This window comes from Chlamydotis macqueenii, chromosome 4, assembly GCF_036417535.1.
Source record: "Chlamydotis macqueenii isolate bChlMac1 chromosome 4, bChlMac1.mat, whole genome shotgun sequence".
Classification (NCBI taxonomy): Eukaryota; Metazoa; Chordata; class Aves; order Otidiformes; family Otididae; genus Chlamydotis; species Chlamydotis macqueenii.
In genome coordinates, this window is record NC_141559.1 from 17,284,124 (window position 1) to 17,307,469 (window position 23,346).

The window sequence follows — 23,346 nt, forward strand, 5'->3', positions numbered from 1 at the left end:
CATACTTATACACTATGTAATATGTAGTTCAGGTTAAGTTGACAGAGAAAGAGGAAAAGTGTCTATATAGCTACATTCTTTTCCTCCATTTTTTAAAATTAGCTGGGGGTGAAAAGGACTTATTGAACCATAAAAAGGTCTAGATGAAACCTTGAAAGGTCACCTTGTTCACCTTTCCATTCACAGAAAATCATAATCAGGTATTCTTGAAAGATGCTTCTCTGCCTTGTCCTTCCAAAATTTTCAATGACAGGGATCCTACGAATCCATCCATTCACACCACTAGAAAGTCTTCCTAACATCTAGTCTGCTTTTCCTGCAGCTGGAGCCAATTTCTTGTCCTATTCAGACTGAATACAAGCAGCAGTTGCCCCTTTTTACACATATCAATGTGCAAGAGCAGCTTTTACCTCAGGGATGGCGAGATCCATTCCCACCAGCACTTTCTGACCACTACTCCCCTCCTGCACTAAGGACGGATATCACACACGCCAGCACCAAGGCTGGCACAGCAGGACACTGGAACAGGAAGTATACAGCAGAATTCATCTTGATAGAAGAAAAATTCTTTACAGTGAGAATTATTCTTCACTGGAACAATCTACCCAGGGATGTGGTAGAGTCTTCATCACTGGAGGTTTTCAAGATAGGATTGGATGTGGTGCTAGATAATCTTATCTAGGCTCCCTTTCCCACAAAAAGTTGGACCTTGTGATCTTTCAAGGTCCCTTCAGCCTGGGCTGTTCTATTATGCCATGAAATGAAGTGCACTGTGCCTGCCAGCCAAAATCCTCAGCAGGGTAAAAGCATTACAACTGCCACTGCCAAAGCACTTTGCATTTCTGTCCTTGTTCCTCGTTTCTCCAAAGTAAACAACCTAAAACGTTCAACTTTCTATCACTCATCTTTTTTGAGAACTCTGGTCATTCTCCTTTGGACTTCAGCAAATTTGTCCATTACTTACTCAAAGTTTATTATTTCAACAGCTACACCAAAAGTTTGGAGCAGATATTAAAAAGTATTTGTTTCATTTTCAATACAGTTATGCCTGGCTATAAAAGAAGTATATCACAGATATCAGATGGAACTTTCTGATCCTTACGTCCAGATGTCTATAGTTTTAACTACTGCAATTCCCACATTACCACACATGGATCTGACTGAATTTAGTTTTTTGTTTGGTTTTTTGTTTTTTGTTTTGTTTTTAATCTTAGAGAATTATTTTCCTGTTATGGACCTTGACATCATTTTACAGAAAACCAAATCTTTCATAAAAATTAAAGGTCTGCATCCTAAATATGTTAAAAGTTTTGCTACACCAGACATACAGTTTATGGTTAAAAATCTGAATTACTATGTACCTGCTTCCAAACCTTGCTAGTCATTCCTCTTGGAGATCTTTGACCTTGCTACTAATACGACATGAAATTTCTCCTATACAAAGCTAATATTGCCAGTTTGGCAGCAACTTTAATCCTTGTAACATCTGAGACTCCTGTCTATTAGATGGAGAAGTATAAAACAATGCAAAGCATATGTAGAAAAGCTTATCATGTTACAGGGTGTCTCTTAGGCATGCTTGCATTAGGCAGCCTTTTTCAATAAGCATGAGTTGCCATTTTGCAGAGCTTCAACTTTTTTTAAAATACATATATTTTAAAGGAAGTCATTATATTTGTCATCGTTCAGCTGCGGAATGTTCCAGCAGCTTGGAACTCTAGAGTTTCTTTCCTCTAGTACCTAGGTTTAAACACATTGCTTAACATGTCTTTTAATCAGTCATATTCAATCCTGCAGCTCGCATGTGCTCATCGGCCTATCTACAGCAACCTTCATTTTAAGTTTCTTGGTTAATTTTAGCCAAATTTTACAGCAGGTTATAAATATAACTAAGTTCCTACAAGCAATAAGCAGATGAGTAGAGCCATTTTATGTGTGTGTCTTGAGGGGCCCAGTAAGAGCAGGAGCAGTTCTCATTTTAGTAGTCTCCACAGAGAGGGCACCATAACGAAAGTACCATCAGAGAAATTCTTAATTTGAGGCTTAGAGCTTTTTTGACTAACAAGTCAATCAATTGCAAGAAGCAAATCCATAGGAGGCAAAGCATCATCTGTTCTAATACTTGCAGAGAATGTTGGGTTTTTTTCCCCTTTATAGTATGTTACAAATATTAATAACTTTTTCCAAACATACAAAACCTGATGTATTATGAGGTAAATAGAATTTTCCCAATGCCCACCTTAATGTTTGTTGCCCATAAAGTTCAATGATGGAGTCTAGATTCTCAAGTCTTCTTGAAGACTTGAAAAATCTCATGCTTGAAAGAAAAAAAATGCACATTGAATACATGTGACCCAATAATGGCTTAGTAATCCAAACAACAGTCACAGAAACCACGCAGTATCTATGACTGCAGGTAACACTACCTGTATTTTAATTTTGTGATATATTCTATTCATATTTGGTTACCGATCTAACTTGTCTACCATAACAAAGATTTTCTGTACAGAGTTTGTGCTTGTTTGGATAAAAATACATCAGGACCCACAGACAGCAGCAGTCTTAACACCCTAATAAAAAGAGGACCCAGTAATTCTTGTGGATACTCAAAAGTTTCCCTGGATGTGCTTCTTTCAGTAACAGTATGTGAAAGAGACATGCAATTACAGGACATATTATGACTGGATTTCTGTATAATTTCTTTATCAGAAGTAAATGGATTTTATTTATTTATTTATTTATAAATACATGGTTTGCACAGGCCTTTAACAACTCTTTGAAAACTTCAGCCTGAATAGTTTTTAGTTGTGTAAGATTTGAAAGTTATTTCACTCAAAATATGTACCGGAAAGGAAGAAAAGTTAAGATATAGTAAAGGACTGAAATACATGGGCACATTATATAATTATCTGAGCATCTATCTGATGAAATCCATGTAATAAATTATTTAATTTTTATTTTAGTTTACTGCAACTCTTCCATTAGTTTTAAATATTTCAATAATGCTAATCAGATGCATTAGCTATATTTTAATGACACTGCCTAATTAAGAAGTAATGGCACCAAATCTCAACAACTCTTGTTAAATATCGCATACTTGTAGCCAAAGTTTTCTTTATTCCTTTTAAGAACAATTTACAAAACCTGAAGAACATTACATAACAGCACCGATAGCTTCAAATAAATTTTGAAAATGTCCTATGGCCAGCAGAATCCTTGGTTAGCACAGGCTAACTCTGTTTCAAAGTTTGCACTGTCAGTTACCATAGGCTGATTGTATCAAAAGCATTCTTGTCCAGGATCAACTTTAGTCATTAGCATTAGACTTAGAGGCAAAGAATCAGAAAATGGATAAAAATTGAGAAGACAGAGGGCTACTTTCAGAGCTCTTCATTTATTACAGTCTATGGTTTGAAACAACATTTTAAACCTATGATTATCACTTAAGTTACAATTTAGTTCTTAATCTCAGTATCCTATTCATTATGAAACAATGATGTCTTTTTAGCATTCTCCTGCTTCCCAGGTTGTCCCCTCCAAGGACACTCCTGAAGAGTCTTGGCCAAACCCATTCTCTCGTAATCTCACTAGTGTTTATATATACTAGATGACTACTTTATAACACTAGTACACTCCTAGAAGCCCAAGACAATCTACACATTCTAGCAGACATTATTTATTACTGTTAGAATTCAAAGAGACTTTAAAAATGAAGCTTGATTTAAAGAAAAATTGTCCAAAACAATGTGATGTGAATGAGTTCTAAAACGTACTTAACGTGCCAAAACAGCATTTCTGTACCTAAAAATTAAGCTGTTCTACACTATGAGAACCTTAGGACAAGATAAAGGATCATAACTTGACAAACACACCTGTATGAGATATGAATTCTTATATTAAATACCATCACACCCGCCTTACAATAGCTGCACTGATATGCGTCATATCACAAGATTGAATTGCATATATTATTACCCATTTTATGATGGAAAAATCTGGAACAGCATAATTGGAGCTTTCTAATATTTTCTGTATGTTCATGGTCTTCCAGTATCTCTTTTTGAACAAAGCTGATCAAATGCACCAAAAAACCCCCAATCCATAAACACATGAAAAAGGAATACGCACAAAGCAGTAGAGGGAAAGGGATGAAGAACAGTGCATAACTCTATACTAGTGACCGTAACTTGGTTAAAAATGGTGAGAAATCATTCACATTCAGTCAATCTATTTTTTTTTTTTTCAAAAGGTAACTGCAAGAGTCGATGGTGAAAGAAAAAGAGGAAAGATGTTGCTTCACTTTTGAGAAAGACCTCTGAGACTGTCTCAGTCTCCCATGACATTCTTACAAGCAAAGTAGAGAAATAGAGATGAGATTAGGTTACAATAGTGTGGGCATACCCAAGCTGCAAATCCATATTCCAAGAGCAGTTATCAATAGCTCACTGTCAAACTGGGAGGACATGGTAATGGGGTCTGCCCTACTCCCAATACCAGTCAATAATCTCATTAATGACCTGGCATAGAAGGTGCAGTAAGAAAATTCCAGATGACACTAAGAAGACAACATAGCTGTTTGGAAGACAACATGAGAATTTCAAAGAATCTTGAAAAACTGTATGTATAGTATTAAAAAAAAAAAAAAACAAAACCACAACAAAAAAAACAACAAAAAAAAACCCCCACCAACAACCAAAAAACCCACAAAAACCAAAGAAGCCCCAGCAAAATACTACACTTGGAAAAGAGAAAAATACACGCAAAGAGCAACATGGTTAACAATTATGGTGTTGTAAATATAATAATAAATAAATTTATTGCAACAGCTTAGCCACCAAACCAGAAATAACAACTGCTTCTGAACATATATGTGCAAATCTACTCATTCATCAAAGAAAAACAGGCACACAAAAGAACAGACAGATTTAACTTTCCAAGTCCTAAACGAAACTATTTTTCTGTTAAACACTGCCAGGCTATCCATGTTTGCTTTTCACACAGTATTGACAAAACTAACCAGGACTGTTTGCACTAATAATGTAAATTAAGAAGTAACTAAATGAATTAATGGTCATCCCTGTCTAGTACTGTAAAGGTACTTAGTGGTACTCTCACAGAATTTAAATATATTGAATATTGTTCAGTACAGAAGATTTAACTTAAAAACACATGGTCAATCATTTAAAGGCAACAGTGCTGAGCTAATTAGTAAATAACAGTGCCAGAGTGGTAGTGAGACACTAGCAAACTTCCAAAGGATTTTTAATTTGCATTGCTTACATAAATGGATAGGGGAGAACTAGGAGATTAAGTTTTATGCAATGTATCACCTCTTCAAATCAAAATTTGAAAAGTTCAACCAAAGGTTATACTACAGTGCAGCATTAGTTTCCTGCTTTGATCATCGATCCAAGGCTTTCACAAGATATTGACAAAGATTGGTTGTGACCACACATATGCTTCAGCTTTCTCTGTTGAAGCAATACCAGCCAACAAGAGTTGCTTCCAAAGCTAGCCCACGTTAGTCCTCCTTGTAATATATGATGCCTTCAATCAAGATTAACAATAATCTCAGGACAGCAAGCATCAATAACTACATTAATTCTCTTCACATGAGAAGCAAGGAAAAATAATTTCCTGTGATCAGCTCAATGGTTCTAAAAATTCACATTTTTTTTCAGCTGGAATAGGAATAAACTATTATTTTTCCTTTGTGCCCCCTACTCCACATGAATCAAGATACAATACCACTCACTTTGGCCTGCCACTTTCAAGGTCTTAAAAGTGGTTTCCCAAATCCTTTGTATTTCTGTAAATCAATGCATTAAACTGCTAGGTTTTCATCAGCGGTAGAAGTATCAACAGGAATCCAGAGAGCTTATGGTCAAAAAAACCCCTAGTATTATTTAATCAGCCACAACAGCCAACTACTTATATGTTCTCAGTCCATCAGAAATGGAAGGTAAAGCTTAAAACCTTTTCACTTGTTGAGAAATAGATGTTTTTCACCTTGTGTTTGCCATGGATTGAATGGTACGGACAGTCAGATACTACAGCAAAGTCATTTCCATGCCCATCTATACCTACATTTTCAAGAGATTTCTCTCTCAAGTCATTCAGTCTATCTCAAGTCCTTAACTAACTAGTGACTCCTCTGAAATAATTTTTGTTCCCCGCATCTGACTCACAAAGGCATCTTTTATAGCTAAAATAATTTTCTTGTTCATAAGGCGACTCCCTGAGTCAATCTACTGTTGAGCAAAAACAAGCTCTACATTGTCTTTAAAAGGGCCAACTGTTTTTTGCACTTAAGTGGCAACCGACCCATCACATAGAGAATTGCATTCATCTTGGAAGGAGTCAGCTGCTTCAGAACAAGAACACAAGAAAAAAAATAATGTTAAAATTTAAAAATTGATTAATATTTCCAATGAAGTTTGAACTTAGCTAATTACTTTTGTCAGAACACTCATCCACAGTAGAAAAAACAATATTTGTAAATACACAGTTTAATAATTAAAACATGTAGCAAGGCATTCTTCTTAATTACATATTGCTCAGCCTCAAACAGATCACAATGAAAATAATAATACAGTAGCACAAGATTGTTTCAACTTTAAAAATATTTAATATTCAGCCCAAAACGCAATATATAAACCCCACCTGAAACAGTATAAAGGGAAGCAGAAAGATTGAAGAATTTAGTTACGAATCTGCTAAAAAATACTAGACAGAACACAAAAATGTAGTCTACCTACCAAATAAAAAAAAAAAGAGGAATTCCGTATTAATTTAATGCATTTAAATGTTTCATCACTCAGTCAGGCTGATCAGCCTGCTGCAAATGTAACATTCAGGATATATCTTGTAATTTTGTTAAAACTGTCTCCTGCGGAGGTGAAAAGTTAGAACATAATGTAGAGATCTCTGTATGAATACTTTCTACAAGGCCATTTTTCACTTAAATGCTCTTATTATTTGCTTTATATTATTATTTTTCATCTCAGCTCTGCATAATTTCCATGTAAATGTAACAATGAAAATTGTTCTCAAAACAAAACATATTTTCCAATATGCCAGATGCATTCAGTTAGCATTGGATTATAATAGGCATACAGAAGATATAGGTTTTAAAAGATGTAATAACTACATTGTAAAACATGACAGTGTCTCTTAAATGAGAATCCACAAAAATACATTTCTTATTAAACACTTTGTGAAAAAAGTAAAGCCCCCCTCAAGTGTCTAATTTTCTTAAAAATGACATGAGATAAAATCTTAATTTTGCATGGAACTGCATAGTCTTCACAGACAGGTGTGAGCTCTGCTCACACAATACATTCTTACATACACGGAGCTAATAGGAAAACCACATTGTTTTGGACAAAATCTTGGACTTAATTAAGACACTCGAAAAACGTCCTGATATTAGAAAAGAATTAATAAATTAGATGTCAAAGGCTTTTGAATAACCTTTGAATAATCATTAATGTATTAGTGTTTGCAAATTGCAAATTCCAAGGAAATCACCCTAGTTCTTGCCAGTAAGCAGCATCTTCCAAGTTCTGGAAACAATCAAAAGAACATAAGGCTATCTATTTTTTTAAAAGTTTGTTTTGCTAACATCAAGTATTTCTAATATGTTACCTTACAAGATGGTAATGTACTAGAAGTTAAAAATATGACTTCTGTTTTTTTAAATCTATTGAAAAGGAGGTGGATACAAACTAGACAGCTTTTCTATACATAATTTCTTTATTAATGTACAATTTAGAACTCCACTGATGACAGTAGTTGACATAAGTTTTCTTTCCTTTCCTTTGATTTTATAGGCATCATCCCTTTGACTCTAGTGATGCAGAAATCAGCTTTCCAGTCCAGAATTATAAGAAATATAAGGAAATAATTTCAGAAACCAACTTGAATCAGAAATAGCATTTACTTGACTGCAATATTGTATGCTAAGGTGATAACAAATGATGTACAGTCAGTCCTTTCAGGACAGACCATGAGAAAATACTATCATAAAATGATTACAGAGGATGGTACTTCAAGATTACAAGGAATAAGTCTGAAACTTATGGGTGTCATGATTTACTAATATTTGTTGGCTGTAAAGTAAGTGGGAGAGGAACTCTGAAGGAAGAACAAACATTGGAAACTCTTCATTTCCCCTGGCGGGGAACAAAACCAGAGGGATCTGTATTCATAGAATCATAGAATGGTTAGGGTTGGAAGGGACCTTCAAAGGTCATCTAGTCCAACCCCCCTGCAAGGAGCAGGGACATCCCCAACTAGATCAGGTTGCTCAGAGTCTCATCCAGCCTGGCCTTGAACGTTTCCAGGGATGGGGCTTCCACGACCTCTCTTGGCAACCTGTTCCAGTGTTCTATAACTCGCATCGTAAAATTTTTTTTCCTAATATCTAATCTAAATCTACCCACCTCTATTTTAAAACCATTACTCCTTGTCGTATTGCAACAGGCCCTACTGAACAGCCTATCTCCACCTTTCTTGTAGGCCCCCTTGAGGTACTGGAAGACTGCTATCAGGTCTCCCCGGAGCCTTCTCTTCTCCAGGCTGAACAGCCCCAACTCTGTCCTCATAAGAGAGGTGCTCCAGCCCTTTTATCATCTTCGTGGACCTCCTCTGGACCTTCTCCATTTAACTCCTTCTCTGTCTTCTTCCTCCTCCTTCCTTCCCAAATACACACAAAGCGTGCACATGTACATATATCATGCAAGATGGGCAAAGAAAACATTCTAGCCAGCCATGGACTGTCTCCCATGGAAGTTACTGCTTCAGTTGCATGTATGCTTGATACATGAAACCAGTAACACAAAACATACCATTTAAGTAAGATTTCTGTCACTAATTTTATAATGAGAGCAACATCTAATTTAATTTTCTTAAATAGTTAGTAAATAATTATATTTACAAGCATGTATATGTGATTATGTTACTATTTACTGCAGCAGCACATAATAATTTTCTTTATTCAGGCTCACTGATGGATCAAGTACTTGGTAAGCTAACACACTGCAATTCTGCATATAGAAAACTTCTAAAGGCACATGGGACAATTTAGCCTTGCATTTCACAAACACTAGCAAGGCAGAGGAGACCACTGAGTATCAGGAAAGTTGGTTTTCACAGTTGTAGTGAAATATTTGAGATACAGGTATTTCCAACAAAGATGGTTTTCCACATTTTCAAACTTTCTCTTTCCTAATTTTTTCAACATGTCCTATCCTATCTCATCCCCCTCCCTAGCTGCTCATCCAGTCTCATTAACAGTTTCCTCTACACAATAGTGTTGTGGTTTAGCCCTAGTCACCACACAGTTTCTCACTCAACCTCCCCCTCCACAGCAGGATGCAAGAGAGAATTGGGAAGAAAGGAAAACTCATGGGTTGAGATGAAGACAGTTTACTAGAACAGCAAAGTAAAACTACAGTAATAACAGAACATAAGGATACTAAAATATACAAAATGAGCAATATATATTTTCTCGCCACCTGATGCCCCAGTGATTGATACAGCCCGTCCTGAGCAGTCATCACAGAAACAAAATCAAGCATCAAGCAAAGCAGTGAATGGGGGAGAGAGCAATGCCCCCTCCTCGGGCAACCTCTCCTTATATACTGAGCATGATGTTTATGGCATGGAATACTCTCCTTGGTCAGTTTGGGTCAATTATTCTGTCTGTCTCTCTCCCAACTTCCTATGCCTGCACATTAGCGAGACCTGGAAAGCCCAACAGTATCCTCTGTCTCATTAGCAACAAATCAGATCATCAGGGTGTTTATTAACATTCTTCACGTATGAAATTCAAAACACACCAGTTACTGAGAAGGAAATTAACTCCATCCCTGTTGAAACCAGGACAAATACTCACTCAGATGCTTAACAGCAGTATAATATAATTCATGGCAATTCAGACTCAGAAAGCTACAAACAACTTCAAGAGGCCATCCATAACAGTAAGGATGCCTCGAAAGGCAGTACCAGCTTGCACATACATCATTTCCAAAAGATATCTAAGCATTTCTGAAAAATCCTCAGTAGAGCAATTGCCAGGAAAGCATTCATCGGTTTTACTTGTTCTGTTAGAATGGTTACTTTCACATCTAATTGAAATCTCTCTGATAGTTAAGTCCATACATTCTTATTCTATCCAGCATGGGCAGCAGACATTTTTCCTTTCTTTCTTGCAGCAGTCCCTATATAATAGAAGACTCTTAAGTTCCTCAATCTTCTCTTCTTTAGAAGAAAAATAAGCATAGCTACTCAATCTTTCATTGCATTTTATTTTCAAGACCTTGCATTGTTATCATTGTTCCAGTGTGGATTCTCTCCAACTAGGCCACAACTATGGATGCAATACTGCAGCTCAGACCTTAGCAAAGCTGGACAAAGCTGAAGATTTCATACATTTGGAAAGTTATACTATGTCCTACTGAGGTATCTTCTATGAAATGTTACTGACCTTTTGTTATACCACAATATTGTTAATTCGTGTGCACTGGTGACGTACTACAACCCTACATCTTTTTTTTTTTTTTTTTTTGCACAGCAGATTGTTCCTTGTGTTATCCTTGTACCTAACTATAAAAATCTGCATAAAATTACAATTCTCACTTTTCCCTAATAAACTTTATCTTTTCTCAAAGAATTTTTCCCTTCTGCAAGAAGTACTTCCAATTCCACTACACTTCCAGTACCTTCCAATCCAATTTCAATGGAAATTGAGGCCTAACCTGTAATTATCAAGAAGAATTCCACTCAATACATCTTTCAGTTTTAATAATGAACCACTGGTAACTATTCTCCAAAAACAGTAGATTCTTTTAGACCAAGTTTTCCCAGCTCACTCATGAGACAATGGAAAAAACTAAGATCATCATCTGCTTCTCTTCTGTTTATTAGGTCTGTTACCTTTTCTCATCTGAAACTGTGATTGCTTTGACATAATCTCTTCTTGATAAATATGTGTTTCATTTTCTTGTCTCCTTGTTATCTTCCCGGAATTTAAACATAGTCTGATTATTTGCCTAAGTATTTTTCTGTGAATTGTAGTTAAACTCACTTCATAATTTATTGGCTCTTTTTCTTCCTTTTTAAAACCTAAATACTTCATTTGTCCACCACTGCTACCTTTCCCCTCCTCCATTTCTCAAATAAATAAAAAAAAAAAAAAAAGCACTGAAATTTTGCCTGCCAGTCTTGTAGGTACAAAAGAATTAAGTTATAATGACCACTTAATTTGAAAAAAATCTAACATATTTGCACTTTCTAAGCGGTTCTTTCTCAATATGATATATACATTGTATCTTTTTGTAAGTGGTATTAATCCCAATAGTCACTGACTGCCATTGATCCTTTTGGTGGGGACTCACACATACAAGACAGACATTACTTTTTCAGCACTATTGGTTGACAATTTTCTCATTCCATTGATCTCCAGATCAACCCTTTCCTTAATTATCTCCTCACTATGAATATGGTTACGGAATGATTTCGTGTTACTTATGTCTCTTGCTAGTTGCTTGACATTCTTGAGTTAGTCTCTGATTTTCTTCACATGATATTTTTCCATCCTTCCTTCCATCAAAATAAATGAATTCTGATATTACTCCTTCTTGGATTTGAGGTCAACAGATCTTTCCCACCACTGGCAGCATCCTTGTCTCTTTGTTCTCCTCTCCAGTTCAAAATACTCCTCAGATCCCAGACTCTATTTGTTTACCTCATTCCTTCCTTCAATGGCTACCTACCTAAACCTCTGCCCTTGGAATTTCTATGTGCTCCTGCCTTAGCTTCTTGACCCACTTAATTCTAGGTCTCTTTCTATACAATGGCTAATTACCAGATTAATTTATCTTCTATTCCGACCTACTACTTGTTCACTCACCAGTTCCCAGACCCACTGCCTCTGTTAGGACAGGTTCAAAATCACACTAAATTTTATGTTTCATCTTAGCATCCTCAAACACTGGGTTTCTGTAGCCCTTTCTTTCTCTACCCACTATACAGTCTTTCTGGAGACTCCTTCCAGTTCTCTCTCTCAGCTCTTTATCTTCTAATTATTCCTCATGATAAGACTAGTTTTTGCCCCTCCTGCACCTAAATTAGCACAGCCTTCCCCTCCTGTTTGTCATAGTCAAACAAGAAATAGGTCACTGTAGAAATTGCCCAAAAATGACATTGGATGCCTAGAGCCAAAATTACATAAAGTGATATGAATATTAACTGCAACATTCTTATCCAAGCGGGGCAGAATCATCAACAGCATCATCATTTACAAAACTTAGTGGTTAAAAATCTATACCAGTTTCTACAGACTTTTCAAAAGCTTAAAACTTGTGCAGAGCAACAAAAAGACAGTGAAACATGTAACTAGCACACAGGTCAATTTTGCCTTATTTCTGTCTCAGGACTAAAAATGTTTGGTAAAGTTTTACAAATAATTCACTGAAACATTTGAACAGAAGTAAAACCATGTGTCATCTCCCTTGCATCTTTTCCCAAATGGAAAGATAGTTCCCAGTCTTCTTCCTCCCCTTCTTCATAACCTGTGGTCGTATGAATACCGCTACAATAAAGGCAGATGTAGCACAAAATATGTTAACACATTTCAGGAAAGTTTTTACCTTGATATCAGAAGTGTCACGCTGACTATTGCGCCATGCTCTTGAAATAGATGAAAAAGTTCTATCTGCATGATCAAACTTCCCACCTTGTAGATTTAGGAAAAGTGTTGTAAAGGGTTCCTAAATATATATATAAAGATTAATTAAAAACAGCAAAGTATTTCTTAAGGAATTTCAGGGGGAAAAAAGGGATTTATTATTCTTTTGAGGTTTGGTTATTAATGATGCTATTCTTCTGGCAGACACATGATTAATTGCAAAGGGTTAATTCTATTATCCAAGAAGGAGAAATACAAACTGATGCTTATTCAATAAATGCTTTTTATTCCTACTCCATGCATATATATTCAGATAAAGAAAAGTAAACAAAAACAAAAGAAAATATTTACAGGCTGGAAGAGCTACAGTCAGTTGTGACACAAATTGCTCTCAAATACATGAAAAAGTGCAGTATTTTTACCTTAGATATTTTTTAAACTAGCATGTAACAAAATAACTCATGCATTTTATTTTGTTCAAGCTAATCTATTAATATAAAGAGTAGCATTCAATACCAATAGCTTTATCGTTGTTATTGTTTAATATGTAATTTATGATTTAGAAAAGAAAAATGTTTGAAAGATTTAAAAGCCTCCTCTTAGTTAAAGAACACTTAAGCACATATTAGTGGATAATTGCTTGAAATTAGCTAAGCGCTATAAATTACTTCAAGGATTTATGTATGCTTGTACATTCTAACAAGCTTTAATTAATTATGTGCTGCTAATGCTCTCCCAAAGAAATTACTTTCTAGGAGACAAATCGCCTTTCAATTTATAGAAAAATGCATTGTTTAACCAATATATTATCAATATGTAGCATCTCAAATATTACTTCCATATAAATTGCAGCAGATTTCTTAAAAATAATTATTTACACCACAGAATTTCATGACCATCAGAAACCAACTAATTTCCACTCATTAGGAAGTGAAAATTAAGTACATTCAGTAAGAATGACAAATGGTACATGGTCCAGTCAGAAAATATGCAAGGAAGGAACATTAACCACGTTTAAAGTAATATAAGAATGCACACTAAAAAGCAATTTTTAAGAAGAAAAAAACTTTACTGATTTGAAAAGGCCATACCATAAAAATTAAGTTTCCAGTCAAACTTCAGAATATGTTTATCCCATGCTATTGATTACAAACACTAGAAAATTTCAGTACTCTTCTATCCTATTGAGTTTTAGTTTTTTAATTCCTTCCTATTTGTTGCTTTCATTATAATTTAAAGGAAAAGCATTTTTAAAAGATATACTTACAATTCTTAATAACCACGTCAGCGCAAAACTTGCGGTTGAATAATGTGTGCCGTAGTGAAATTTTGGGACTTGATCATCTTCCCATGATTCATATCTCTCAGCAAAGAATGCTGCTCTCTTTGGGTTCAAAGCTCCAATAGGCTACAAGGTTTGCAAAAAATAAACACATTAAGCAAATAAATATAACATGACCTATTATCACATTATAGTCTCTTTGCTCTTTTTGGTAACCAGAATTATCAGCATGCAAGGAGAAGACTGGGTTTGATGCTTTCCAAAGCAGATGTTGGGTTTGGTAAGTACCTGAACAGATGTGTGTATTTCAGACCAAGATTTCATGCACACGCACACAGCTGGTTGTAAAAAAAAGTCTCTTCTGCATTCATATAGGCCCCATTTCTACTTACTGGGGAAACAAGTCAATGACTAAAAACCTCTTCACAGTGGAATGTCTTGGACAAAGAGTTGTTAACTTGTGTACATGTTGAATACACTATTAAGCAAATGGTAAGCAACAACAAGAAATATCTTTGGATATTTTGAGGGAAAAATAGTGACAAACAGGGTGGAAGAATATTAACAGTGCACTTGGAATTTTGATATTGCTGTTCTTGTTTCTATGCTTTCTATTGACCATCTCAAGACAAGTTTTACTTAAAGGAGAAAACTTGAAACTTTGAAATAGACAAATAAAATACCGAATTTATATTTATTTCTATAAAAACATTTAAATAACATAAACAAGTAACATAGGTATGACTAAAAAAAGTCTATTACACCTTCACTAAGTGTTATTCTTTGTTCAGCGCTTACCTAGGACATAAACACCCAGACATCTATTTAAATGTTAAAAATACAATATCTTGTTATCTATAGCTGTGTATTTCTTCAGCAGAATTTTACATAAAGGATTTGGAAAAAGGAGTATACGTCACAAATCACTGAGAAACTCAAAAGTTAATTTAATCATCCATATGTAAAATGCTGTAAGCAGTCTAAAATACCTTTGTATATATGTGCAAAACATGTATGCAATACAATTTTGTATACATACTGAGCACACTGTTTGTATGTTACTAACGTCAATGATGTCAATCTGTACAGACAATGGATGCATTCAAACATAACTGAAAACTAAACATGCAAAAATATTTTCTTATTTCTGTTCTGCAAGAATAAATACACTTAAGAATACACTACAAGGTAAGCAAAAGCTTTAAACAAAAAGTCCTTGAACAAAAGTATCAGTAACCTAGTCACTAATTCAAGCATAGTTCAAGTGAAAAAATTATGTCTGCTATTCAGATTATTATTATTATTCAAATAACTGCATCTTTTCAGCTCATGTGAAATTTGGCATATACAAGCTTCAAAGTATTTTCTCCTCTAGGACAGATTAGATCTACGAATAACCTAAGATCTAATCTTAACATTTTTTACTTAGAGCATCTTTCACATTGCAATAGGATAAAGAAAACATCTTAGGTTAATTACTATTTTTGCAGTTCACTAATTTGATATATAACCCTTTAAAAGAAGTGGTTCCTGTATAAAAGGCTTTTTATCTGATTTAGCAAATTTATTCCAGGGCAGAATGAAACTGACTCCAAGAAGTCTCTTTGTTGCAAAGAACCATTTTGGAATCTCCATCTGTACTGATTTTCCCTAAAGACTCAGCTATGCTTGAGGGAAAAAAGAAGAAAGGTGGTCACTGGTAGACAAATTATACGAATTAAAAATAGAAAGAGTGTTGTGCTGTATGGTTCTGTAACATTTTATGTATTCTCTTTATCTGCCCCTGTTTTTATTACTCTCCAAATGAGTATAGCCCAAATCAATAGTTATAGAATTACATTCCTTGAATATAAAGCTAAACCCAATTAGAATTGATTTCATTCTCTTTTTTTTTTTTTTTAAAAAAAAAAAAAAGGTATCATGCAGAGATCCATATAGGCAGAACCCACAGTATTGATTTTGGCTGTTATTGTTACAGTTGGTTTCTGAAGCCTGCAACAGGACAACTATCAAGACATGTCACATTTATTTGCAAGCAAATAAAAAAGTCCCCAAATGAAAGAAAGCTTAGGGAAAAAAAAAGAACCGTGGAGCTGTGCACTGACAATGATACACTATCAGCTTACTCAGAGAAGTTACAGTGGGAATACACACATTGAATTATACATTACACGAATGCACTGATTTATTGTGGTAATAACATCCACCTCATTAAAAGATTCTGCTTTGCTGCAGTTGGAGGGCTACATATTGTTTACTGCTATAAATTAATGGCAGTGCACAGAAGACCGTAGAGTCCTTCTAACAATAGATCTGTAATGACAGTGCTGTATATCACAGCTTCCCCAGCAGCTTCATAATAAAATGGAGACAATGTATTGGGCTAATACATTCTACCAGGCAGGCCCATATTTTTCTGACAACTGCTTCTAAGGATGAGGTGATTCTAGTGTGTTACACTGCTCTGTGAACAGTTAACTAAGCTTGAGCTACAGAATAAAGCACATACAGGGAATATTCAAATACCTTCTGATTTTTAATTTCGTTAAAAAAAAAAAAAAAAAAACAACAAAAAACCCCCACAAAAAAACAACAACAACAAAAAAACCAAAAAAACCCCAACCCTGAAATGTTGTAATTATTTCATATTTCAAAATTAACAGAGAATCATGATTACACACTGGATTCTGTCCCCTGTGGGTAAACGCCAAGGGAAGAAGAGTAACTCCAAACTAAGCAATCCTAGATGTAGCTGTGAGACCACAAATTTCCACTACTCAACACAGTTTCCCCATGGCTACAGACCACTAAAGAAGAAAAGCTGAAAAGCTTTCATATCCAGAAATCCCAGAATATATTTTCTTTGCAGTATCTCTTCTCAGAGAAGGAAATTAGATATTAGTTCACCAATTAAAAATACTTATTTAGATGGGGAAAAAAAAAAAATAGTAGAGAGAGAAAAATTCCAACAAGTAAAAATAATGAATGAGATTAAAGGAGACAAGACAAAAAAAAATAAATATGGCATACAGTTTTAAAGTCAGAGTTCATTCAAAAAAGGGCCCAAAACGGAAGAAGAATTGGGGTAAGAAAGTTTTTGTTTTCCCTTTTCCAAAGGCATGATCACCTGGGTTTTGACCCAAAGTGGTTGCTATAACAACATGTGTTACAAATACAAAAGTTACAAGCTATTCCTAAAAAAAACAAAACAACAATCTCATTTGATATTGATTTTTCAAGTGCTCTCAATTAGGAATATCTCAAAATAAACAAACCTTACATTTTTACCAAGAACTGAATGTAGTAAATCTGTTTCTGGACCAAGCTTGCTTGCTTGCTTTGAGACACAACACAGAAAAATAGTTTGTTGAAAAATAACTGAGAAAACACACTGACTCTTACCATCTGCTACTGTTAAATATGTCCTGACACTACAGTGTACAGTTACATTTGTTGGTTCTTAATCTTACTCTGTGCCAGACACTGGAACAGTGGCCCATCTTGCCTCCATGTTCAGGAGAGGCCCTGTTGCACCCAAGAGAAGAAAGCAGCATTGCTCACTGCTCCTCTACATAGGTTAGAATCTCTCCTAGATCCTGTTGCTTATATTCAGGAATACATAAATTTGAAAATTGCCAATGACCTAACATAAGCAGATCAAAGTCTTCTAAAGAAAGAATTATGATACCTTTATAGTTACACATTTAAAAAGAAAAATAGGTGCTTTTAATTCCTATCTAATGTCTTCTTCATTTTTAAAATAACATTACTCCAAATAAACAGACATGTCCTGTACTTACCCATGCTGCCTTTTGTTATCGGCTTTTACACAGGCTTCTGTTATTAAACTAAACATGGCCACTTTCACCGTTTCCTACCCATTGTAACACTAGGAAGAGTTTTTAATTTATTAATATTCAAGGTCCATGAAAGACTAAAGTACTAGGGCAGTAAATTGCATGTAATTACTGCAAACAATAAGCAGTCAAGATACCATAGCTTTGTCTTCACTGTTAACTGTTACCTCTTTTGAAGACAGCAATCTTAACAATTACTACTGGAAATCAGGAGATCTGTGCAAGTACCTGTGAGTTCTGAAAAACAGGCAGTTCCAGAAACAAAGTCCATCCTGACCAGTGTGAACAGAAAGACTTAAAAATTAATGAAAATACTATTCCTTGACTTTTGTATTTCAAAACTTCTTCACCATGAAAAAAATTAAAAAGTGAAAAGAAGAAAAGTTTTTAAAAAGGAAAGAATGGAGGGGGGGGTGGGGAAAAAATAAAAATTGCTTTTCCTTCTGATTTCTTATATAGTTTTTTTTTTATTCACATCCAATCAGGTATTTGGATACCTGGGAATACAATTGTCTGTATCATTGAATCATGTTTTGTAGCATCCTTGCCAAGTATGATGTTTGTTTTTCATACATTTTATTTTCAAGATGACTATCTGGTTTTCATTACTGATATTTTTCATACATTCATTGGGCTTAAAGGACCAGGGGGACCATTAGGTCATCTCATCTAGCCTTGTGTTTGTATGAAAAGCCATTAAATGCCTTTCTATTACATGATTTTGAGCCCAACTGTTTATACTTGATTATAGCATGAGCTGTATTTGGCCAGTCTGCTTTCCAGAAAGGCATCTGACTCTTGAGTACATGGACAATCTGCTATTTTTCTTGGAAGCCTTTTCTACTGATAATTGTGATACTTATTCTAAAAAATATGCACTTCAGTTCAGCTATGAATTTACTGGTGTGTAACCAAAGAAATCTTATTATGCTTCTCTGTGACATATCACAGAGTCTCTACTTACCAAGTATTTTCTGTATATAAAGATACTTACAGACTATAATTAGAATTCTTAATAAACAAAAGAAATTGAGCTCTTCAGGTCTTCCATGTTAAGGCATTTCTTCCAGCCTTAATATTTCTCTGCAACCTGTCCACTTATCAATGTATTCTAATATACAGATACCTGACAGACAGATATGTGTATTCAGTGTTCCAGTGTTAAGTCTTCTCACTGTCCTAAGTATGTTAAGTGCTGTATATATACACTGCTGCAATCTAACCACAACTGCATTTTTAGAGAATCCCTTGTTTAGTTACTTTATGTATCACCAACGCACAATTAACTCCAGAACTAGCCAATATTTCTAATACTGTCAGTGGGACTTTCTGATCATCTCAGTAAAACTTCTTTTTTTCCCAGACAGAGACACAAAGACAAGATGCAAGCATTATTAAACCTTATTAACTTAGGTCAACTGGGAAATATCTGGGAGTAAACTCATATAATGTAGATCACTATTTCATCTGTCATTTTTGTGTTTAGGAGCAGCCACAAAATGCCATACCTGTCTCTGAACCTAGTCTCATTCACTGCTAGAACTTGCCATTCTTCCTCTCAAACAACTGAGTACTGCTTTCTTAAAAATTAGGTCCTGCAACTCCCCCATCTTCTTTAGAGAGCATCTTACCTTTAATCCATATCTAACTCAAATTCGTTAAAGAATCATTTCCCAAAGAAAAAAAAACCAAACACAATTATCTGCTGAACTGTTTGAACTGCCCTAATTGATCAACTAAACTGGTCCTTGAGCTTCTCCAGGAAAGATTTAAAACATGGAAACCATCTGTCAAGGAGAAAAACAATTCTTACCAACTCATTCCCAAAAGCACTGGCTTCACAGCAGATGCCCAAATCCACAAAGACTAGGCTAGGAGAGGGGAACTATGAATTCAGATGTCAAAATTTGGCTGAAGCCAAAGGGACAGAACTAACAGAACTTTTGTATCACCTAAATACTCACTGGGGAAGAATACACAGTATTTTCTGCTCCAATTCTAAACTGATTTACCATTTTTTACTATTAATTGTAAATCACATTTCAGTCACTTAAAACACTCAGTTTTTGAGACTTCAACACAAGCAGCTACTTGAATATCATGTGGTTTCTTAGTGAAATAAGGAATCCTACAGTCAAACACTTTTTGTATATGCAGTGCTGAAACTGTGCAACAATTATGAGTATCAGTGAGTGTACTCTACCAATTTTGACATTAAGATATGAAATCAGAAAAATTCATATAGCTGTGCTGCCTTCTTTTTCAATCACAAAAGTCAACACACATCTCTGGTGAATTTGTTGAGTAGATATTTGTTAATGTTTCATCTAGTTAAGCCTCTTCCCCTTTAGAACTGGCAGGTCATTATGCTCATAGTTATAATTCTAATCCACTATTCTGAATATAGGTATTACAAATAATTATGATACTCGAAAATTTGTAGGAAGATGGGAAACGAATGGGACAATAATGCAAAGCAAGTTCTGAAGAACACTTCCTGTTCTTTTTATGTCAAGTTTAAACTAAAATAATTTTCAAGTATAGGTAAGAGTTGCAAACAAGCAAGACTTCAGGTGGTCCACAGAGTACAAACAAAAAAAAATTATGCCACAGTTACGATAGTTACGAAGGAAAGCAAATGATACCTTCTCATATAATTAAGTTGCTAGATTCATTGCTTCAGGGACCAATGCAGAGGAAATATAAATATGTTTAAAAAAAAAAAAAAAAAGAAAAAACGGACAACTAGACCACCAGTCCATCAGTGGTCACTAAAAATGACTGCCTAAATGATTTCTCCTGTTCACAAAATAGTTAAACTTCTGATTTTCAAAGCTAGAAGGTTATCTGAAGGGAAGGATGATGCTTTACATGCCCTATTTCTTTTCTTTTTTTCACTAGGCTCCTGCTACTGGCTGTTCATAGACGCAAGACAGTGAGCTACATGAGCTTCTGGACTGGCTCCTGTTTTACAACTTTATACTAAATGGCTGGTGCACATGATATAACAGAAGTCAGTTAAGAGCACACCAGTACAACAAACCTGCAGTTACTTTTACATGCAAATGATTTCTTCCCTTAGATATAGCTTTTCATTTGCACTAGTGAAGAAACACAGAGAAGTGGCTACCAGCTACCTCATTTAATTCTTGCAGGCGTAGCTTAGGGTGCAGACAACTATTTCCCAGCAGCTCCTTTTAACTAAGTGACAAGTATAACCAGCTGACTGTGACCAGCATTTTTATCAAATGTAGGATCCTTGGGCATTTCTATGCCTTGGGCATAGAAAATTTTTAAAGCTAAATTCTCTATTCTAGGGAAACAGAGAATTCAATTAAGGGCTGGAATAAAAGGAGACAATAGTTGTACGCATGCAAATTAAACTAAAAGTATTTGTACATATAGTATTATAAATTAGTTTGGGTTGGAAGGGACCTTTCAAGACCATCTAGTCCAACCCCCCTGCAAGGAGCAGGGACATCTCCAACCAGATCAGGTTGCTCAGAGCACCATCCAACCTGGCCTTGAATGTTTCCAGGCACAGGGTATCCACCACCTCTCTGGGCAATCTGTTCCAGTGTTCCACCACGCTCCCTCATTGTAAAAGATTTCTTCCTTATGTCTGCTCTGCATCTAACCCTCTTTTAGGTAAGACAGAGCCATTGTCCTGTTACTAGAGGCCCTGCTAAAAAGTTTCTGTCCATCTTTTTTATAGGCTCCCTTTAGGTACTGGAAGGCCACTATAATGTCTCCCTGGAGCCTTCTCTTCTCCAGGATGAACAGCCCCAACTCTCTCAGCCTGTCCTCATAGGGGAGGTGCTCCAGTCCTCTGATCATTTTTGTGGCCCTCTTCTGGACTCACTCCAACTGGTTTATTATTAAGATTTTTTTTTTAAGACCTCCTGCATTCCTTTGAGACAACAAGAACAGTCAAGTAAAAATCATCTAAAGGTGGTCTAATAACTAGGATGTCTGAATATGTCAATATAAATAATATTTAATGGTGCAAAACATGGAAGATTCCCAAAATATACAGTTAAAAAATGAATTATAAACTAAACTTAAACACAAAAAAAAAAAAAAAAAAAGAAGAAAAATTATGTTCAGCAATATTAGCAATGTTTTAGCAATATATTTATGATAGGATACACCTCAGGTCACCTGAAATCTTGGAAGAATTTGAACTTACAGGAATGATCTCCATGCCTTCATATTACTAACAACAGTATCAAAATGCTGTTACAACCATCTGTAGCAGATTCCAAAATAATGCACTGCTGAACTGTAAGCTTGCAAACTAATTAAGCACACATACACTTTTATGTAAGGTTTACTCAGTTGTTCAGCACAACTGAATGTCACACACTGTCTATTTCAGATATTACTACACCTTAATACTACTGGGAAAGTAAACTGAAGAGAGCTGTTATGTACTGTATACTTCCAAAACAGAGGTTGCATGAGAACAGAAGTTGCATGTCCCTGGGAATCACAAGGAGAAATCAAGCTGCTTGCAGGCGGTGAGGAGGGCATGGCATTGTAGTTGCCTTACTTAGAAAATAACCCTGCCAGCCAAAAGCAACCATTTGCATATACTATCCAAGACATAATCTGTCAAGCGAAAGAAATCCCTGCATCACCATTCACTTATTTAAAAAAAAATAAAAATCCTTTTACAGATTTTGAGAAACAAGATTTAGTGAGAATCCACACATATTTAAATCATATCAGGAGATGAAAGGATTGTCTCTGCCTTCCCTTCACAGACCATGCTCCTCTGCCAACACACCACACAAGCCACTGTCACAGAAAACAGCAGCCATTATACCTAACACCAGATCTATATAAGACAATAAGAACTAAAAACATAATCATTTTGGCTTGTACTAACAGCACAGGATCTCAAGCTAAAAGCTGACACAAACTTGCATTTTCAGCAGATGAAACACTGTCAGGGCACACAAAATATACATTAATGTGTATCGCGTGTAAGCACCAAGCCCTACAAAAGAGCAGCAGTAGGCTAGAAAGATGTACTTCAGAAAGTATATAGAATTTTTTATTGCCACCTGTATGATTTCATAAACTACTACAATTAGATTACATCGATCCTGAATATAAATAGTCAGCTTACATCCCATCAATGTATATTTTTTCACACATGCATTGCTTCACTCCTATCTAAGGTGAATTCATCCATCATTTTATTACATATTTCATAAGGTCTCCTGATTAGTCAGCCATCATCTTCCATATCATCAACAGATTAGTATTGTCAGAAAGTTTTATCAGCTCTCTTTCAATCTTTTTTTTTTTTTCCACATTACCATATATGCTAAACAGTATAAAGCACAGAAAAGACCTTTGGAATGCCAGTGACCATCCCACTTTGGAAACTAACCTTGTGTTTCTGCTACTGAAGCAGTTTCAAGTAATTGGCTAGACATTATACTTAAATTATTTTTTCTTAATCTTATTAGACTATTAAATTCAAGCTTTTAGAATCATACTGTCTT

General features: G+C 35.2%; 1 protein-coding gene across 2 annotated transcripts in view; it reads right to left on the reverse strand.

Annotated features, from left to right (window-relative positions):
• Nucleotides 1–23,346, reverse strand: part of LRBA (LPS responsive beige-like anchor protein) — a 423,660-nt gene that overhangs the window by 100,660 nt on the left and 299,654 nt on the right. For both annotated transcript variants that reach the window (XM_086746251.1, XM_086746250.1), the window contains exons 45-46: nucleotides 13,959–14,099; nucleotides 12,654–12,773 (exon numbers count right to left, since the gene is read on the reverse strand). In XM_086746251.1, coding sequence (XP_086602377.1) covers nucleotides 12,654–12,773; nucleotides 13,959–14,099 — 261 coding nt within the window. The remainder of the gene's footprint in view (nucleotides 1–12,653; nucleotides 12,774–13,958; nucleotides 14,100–23,346) is intronic.